We start from the raw sequence: 6,091 nt of genomic DNA, 5'->3' as shown, positions 1-6,091 counted from the left end.
CCCCACACTGACCGTGCCCCTCCCCCACACACACTGACCGTGCCCCTCCCCCCACACACTGACCGTGCCCCTCCCCCACACACTGACCGTGCCCCTCCCCCACACACTGACCGTGCCCCTCCCCCACACACTGACCGTGCCCCTCCCCCACACACTGACCGTGCCCCTCCCCCACACACACTGACCGTGCCCCTCCCCCACACACACTGACCGTGCCCCTCCCCCCACACACTGACCGTGCCCCTCCCCCCCACACTGACCGTGCCCCTCCCCCCACACACTGACCGTGCCCCTCCCCCCCCCCACACTGACCGTGCCCCTCCCCCACCACACTGACCGTGCCCCTCCCCCACACACTGACCGTGCCCCTCCCCCCACACACTGACCGTGCCCCTCCCCCACACACTGACCGTGCCCTCCCCCCACACACTGACCGTGCCCCTCCCCCCACACACTGACCGTGCCCCTCCCCACACACACTGACCGTGCCCCTCCCCCACACACTGACCGTGCCCCTCCCCCACACACTGACCGTGCCCCTCCCCCCCACACTGACCGTGCCCCTCCCCCCACACACTGACCGTGCCCCTCCCCCCCACACACTGACCGTGCCCCTCCCCCACACACACTGACCGTGCCCCTCCCCCACACACTGACCGTGCCCTCCCCCCACACACTGACCGTGCCCCTCCCCCACCCACACTGACCGTGCCCCTCCCCCACACACTGACCGTGCCCCTCCCCCACACACTGACCGTGCCCCTCCCCCACACACACTGACCGTGCCCCTCCCCCACACACTGACCGTGCCCCTCCTCCCCCACACACTGACCGTGCCCCTCCCCCACACACTGACCCTGCCCCTCCCCCCACACACTGAACGTGCCCCTCCCCCACACACTGACCGTGCCCCTCCCCCCCACACACTGACCGTGCCCCTCCCCCACACACTGACCGTGCCTCCTCCCCACACACTGACCGTGCCCCTCCCCCACACACTGACCGTGCCCCTCCCCCACACACTGACCGTGCCCCTCCCCCCCACACACTGACCGTGCCCCCCCCCCCCACACACTGACCGTGCCCCTCCCCCCCACACACACTGACCGTGCCCCTCCCCCCCACACACTGACCGTGCCCCTCCCCCCCACACACTGACCGTGCCCCTCCCCCACACACTGACCGTGCCCCTCCCCCACACACTGACCGTGCCCCTCCCCCACACACTGACCGTGCCCCTCCCCCACACACACTGACCGTGCCCCTCCCCCCCACACTGACCGTGCCCCTCCCCCACACACTGACCGTGCCCCTCCCCCACACACTGATCGTGCCCCTCCCCCCACACACTGACCGTGCCCCTCCCCCACACACACTGACCGTGCCCCTCCCCCACACACTGACCGTGCCCCTCCCCCACACACTGACCGTGCCCCTCCCCCCCACACACTGACCGTGCCCCTCCCCCCCACACTGACCGTGCCCCTCCCCCACACACTGACCGTGCCCCTCCCCCACACACACTGACCGTGCCCCTCCCCCACACACTGACCGTGCACTGACCGTGCCCCTCCCCCACACACACTGACCGTGCCCCTCCCCCACACACTGACCGTGCCCCTCCCCCACACACTGACCGTGCCCCTCCCCCACACATGACGTGCCCCTCCCCACACACTGACCGTGCCCCTCCCCCACACCCTGACCGTGCCCCTCCCCCACACACTGACCGTGCCCCTCCCCCACACACTGACCGTGCCCCTCCCCCACACACTGACCGTGCCCCTCCCCCACACACTGACCGTGCCCCTCCCCCCCACACACTGACCGTGCCCCTCCCCCCACACACTGACCGTGCCCCTCCCCCACACACACTGACCGTGCCCCTCCCCCACACACTGACCGTGCCCCTCCCCCACACACACTGACCGTGCCCCTCCCCCCCACACACTGACCGTGCCCCTCCCCCACACACACTGACCGTGCCCCTCCCCCACACACACTGACCGTGCCCCTCCCCCACACACACTGACCGTGCCCCTCCCCCACACACTGACCGTGCCCCTCCCCCACACACACTGACCGTGCCCCTCCCCCACACACTGACCGTGCCCCTCCCCCACACACTGACCGTGCCCCTCCCCCACACACACTGACCGTGCCCCTCCCCCACACACTGACCGTGCCCCTCCCCCACACACACTGACCGTGCCCCTCCCCCCACACTGACCGTGCCCCTCCCCCACACACTGACCGTGCCCCTCCCCCACACACTGACCGTGCCCCTCCCCCACACACTGACCGTGCCCCTCCCCCACACACTGACCGTGCCCCTCCCCCACACACACTGACCGTGCCCCTCCCCCACACACTGACCGTGCCCTCCCCCACACACTGACCGTGCCCCTCCCCCACACACTGACTGTGCCCCTCCCCCACACACTGACCGTGCCCCTCCCCCACACACTGACCGTGCCCCTCCCCCACACACACTGACCGTGCCCCTCCCCCACACACTGACCGTGCCCCTCCCCCACACACTGACCGTGCCCCTCCCCCCCACACACTGACCGTGCCCCTCCCCCACACACTGACCGTGCCCCTCCCCCACACACACTGACCGTGCCCCTCCCCCACACACACTGACCGTGCCCCTCCCCCACACACACTGACCGTGCCCCTCCCCCACACACTGACCGTGCCCCTCCCCCCACACACTGACCGTGCCCCTCCCCCACACACTGACCGTGCCCCTCCCCCCCACACTGACCGTGCCCCTCCCCCCACACACTGACCGTGCCCCTCCCCCCCACACACTGACCGTGCCATGCTGCTCCCTCTCTGATGCCTCGAGGGGCTGATTTCTCAGCGGCCCTCCCTCTGGCCGTCCCGGCTCGCTGTTGGACACTGGATGGGAGGTGGAGGCAGGGTCTTCTCCGCTGGATAAACCTGGCCCCTGTGTCCAAACCCCCGGCGCCTTTCTCCTAGGGGAAAGACACAGCCTCTGTAACAATCTCCGTCTCATATCCTCGCGGGGACGGACATGCTGCAGCCCCTTGCTAAAGCCATCTCAGCCTCGTACCCGTCTCCGTCATTCTGCATTGGGTTCATTGCCCTTCCCTCAGAGCGTCCTATCTCGTTCTTTACTCGCAATAAAACCCAGTGACCAGGTCTCAGGTCCATGGGTGCTGGAGTCACCCTGAGCCCCAGGTCCATGGGTGCTGGAGTCACCCTGAGCCCCAGGTCCATGGGTGCTGGAGTCACCCTGAGCCCCAGGTCCATGGGTGCTGGAGTCACCCTGAGCCCCAGGTCCATGGGTGCTGGAGTCACCCTGAGCCCCAGGTCCATGGGTGCTGGAGTCACCCTGAGCCCTAGGTCCATGGGTGCTGGAGTCACCCTGAGCCCCAGGTCCATGGGTGCTGGAGTCACCCTGAGCCCTAGGTCCATGGGTGCTGGAGTCACCCTGAGCCCTAGGTCCATGGGTGCTGGAGTCACCCTGAGCCCCAGGTCCATGGGTGCTGGAGTCACCCTGAGCCCCAGGTCCATGGGTGCTGGTGTCACCCTGAGCCCCAGGTCCATGGGTGCTGGAGTCACCCTGAGCCCCAGGTCCATGGGTGCTGGAGTCACCCTGAGCCCCAGGTCCATGGGTGCTGGAGTCACCCTGAGCCCCAGGTCCATGGGTGCTGGTGTCACCCTGAGCCCCAGGTCCATGGGTGCTGGAGTCACCCTGAGCCCCAGGTCCATGGGTGCTGGTGTCACCCTGAGCCCCAGGTCCATGGGTGCTGGAGTCACCCTGAGCCCCAGGTCCATGGGTGCTGGTGTCACCCTGAGGTTCAGTTCGATGGGTGCTGGTGTCACCCTGAGCCCGAGGTCCATGGGTGCTGTTGTCACCCTGAGCTCTAGGTCCATGGGTGCTGGTGTCACCCTGAGCCCCAGTTCGATGGGTGCTGGTGTGACACTGACCTTTCACCCTGTTGGGACATGGGGGTCAAAGGCAGAGGGGACGAAGGACTTCTCTCTGTGGAGGGTGGGGCAGTGGGTCAGTCCGTGACGGACTTCTTCAGGATGTGAGGGTCGGGGGTCATGGAGGTCGCTGGACTGGGTAATGATACCAGGCTTGGACTGCTAGGGTAGGCCTGAAAATAGCCTCCGTCAGAGCCTGACAGACAGCTGAGGAGCAGGCCGTTTATCAACCCTGCCCCGCCACAGCCCGCACTTTTCTGGGTTCGTTTTCTTTGGAACAGAGGAGGCTGAGGGGAGACCTCACTGAGGTGTATAAAATGATGAGGGGCCTGGATAGAGTGGATAGGAAGGACCTGTTTCTCTTGGCAGAGGGGTCAACAACCAGGGGGCAGAGATTGAAAGTAATTGGGGGGAGGTAGAGGGGATTTGTGGGGAAATGTCTTCACCCAGAGGGAGGTGGGGGTCTGGAACTCACGGCCTGAAAGGGTGGTAGAGGCAGAAACCCTAACCACAATTAAACAGTACCTGGATGTGCCCCTGAAGTGCCGTAACCTGCAGGGTTACGGACCGAGAGCTGGGAAGGGGGATTAGACTGGATAGACTCTTGGTCGGCCGGCGCGGACACGATGGGCCGAATGGCCTCCTTCCGTGCAGTACATTTCTGTGAATCTGTGATTACCTGAGTTTGGAACCTTGCTGCAACAGGGCCCAGTGCCCCTTGACCTCCCTGTGTAGCGGCAGGATGTGTTGGGCCAGGGTGGGATAGAGGCCCGACAGCTGACTGGCGCTCACGTCCAGCATCTGGAGAGAAGAGAAGGGGGTGAGGTGAGTGTGAAGGGCAAGGACCCTGGCCGAGCTCGCCAATCCTGAATCGCTGCTGCCTGGTTTACCCCACGTGTTGTCCCGGTACACGGCGGGAATCGGGAACAAATCCTGCCGGTCCGTGTCGGCCATGATCCCACCGTTACATTTATGGGACTCATTTTATAAGCTTCCGCCCGCCATTTGCTACCTCCAGACTCGACTATTCCAACACATTCCTGATCCATCTCCCACCCTCTCTAAACTCCAGTTCATCCAAAACTCAGCTGCCCCGTGTCCTAACTCACACCCAGTCCCACTCACCCATCACCCCCTGTGCTCACTGCCCCGTGTCCTAACTCACACCCAGTCCCACTCACCCATCACCCCCTGTGCTCGCTGACCCCGTGTCCTAACTCGCACCCAGTCCCACTCACCCATCACCCCCTGTGCTCACTGCCCCGTGTCCTAACTCACACCGAGTCCCACTCACCCATCACCCCCTGTGCTCACTGCCCCCGTGTCCTAACTCGCACCCAGTCCCACTCACCCATCACCCCCTGTGCTCGCTGACCCCGTGTCCTAACTCGCACCCAGTCCCACTCACCCATCACCCCCTGTGCTCACTGCCCCGTGTCCTAACTCACACCCAGTCCCACTCACCCATCACCCCCTGTGCTCACTGCCCGTGTCCTAACTCACACCCAGTCCCACTCACCCATCACCCCCTGTGCTCACTGACCCGTGTCCTAACTCACACCCAGTCCCACTCACCCATCACCCACTGTGCTCACTGACCCGTGTCCTAACTCGCACCGAGTCCCACTCGCCCATCACCCCCTGTGCTCACTGCCCCGTGTCCTAACTCGCACCAAGTCCCGCTCACCCATCACCCCCTGTGCTCACTGCCCCGTGTCCTAACTCGCACCCAGTCCCACTCACCCATCACCCCCTGTGCCCCGTGTCCTAACTCGCACCGAGTCCCACTCACCCATCACCCCCTGTGCTCACTGACCCGTGTCCTAACTCGCACCCAGTCCCACTCACCCATCACCCCCTGTGCCCCGTGTCCTAACTCACAGCCAGTCCCGCTCACCCATCACCCCCTGTGCTCGCTGCCCCGTGCCCTAACTCACACCGAGTCCCACTCACCCACCACCCCCTGTGCTCACTGACCCGTGTCCTAACTCACACCCAGTCCTGCTCACCCATCACCCCCTGTGCTCACTGCCCCATGTCCTAACTCGCACCCAGTCCCACTCACCCATCACCCCCTGTGCTCACTGCCCCATGTCCTAACTCGCACCCAGTCCCACTCACCCATCAC

The 6,091-nt window shown here is 65.6% G+C and overlaps 1 protein-coding gene across 1 annotated transcript in view; it reads right to left on the bottom strand.

Annotated features, from left to right (window-relative positions):
* Window positions 1-2,821: 2,821 nt before the first annotated feature.
* The window catches only part of LOC139255579 (spectrin beta chain, non-erythrocytic 5-like), a gene marked incomplete at its 3' end in the record, with an annotated part of 292,546 nt that continues 289,276 nt past the window's right edge, over window positions 2,822-6,091 (bottom strand). The window contains exons 10-11 of the mRNA XM_070873953.1: window positions 4,643-4,764; window positions 2,822-2,984 (exon numbers count right to left, since the gene is read on the bottom strand). Of these exons, the coding sequence (XP_070730054.1) occupies window positions 2,822-2,984; window positions 4,643-4,764 (285 nt within the window). The remainder of the gene's footprint in view (window positions 2,985-4,642; window positions 4,765-6,091) is intronic.

Source organism: Pristiophorus japonicus, unplaced genomic scaffold, assembly GCF_044704955.1.
Source record: "Pristiophorus japonicus isolate sPriJap1 unplaced genomic scaffold, sPriJap1.hap1 HAP1_SCAFFOLD_613, whole genome shotgun sequence".
NCBI lineage: Eukaryota > Metazoa > Chordata > Chondrichthyes > Pristiophoridae > Pristiophorus > Pristiophorus japonicus.
The sequence above is the reverse complement of the archived record's forward strand: the minus strand, read 5'-3'. Positions and strand labels throughout refer to the sequence as shown.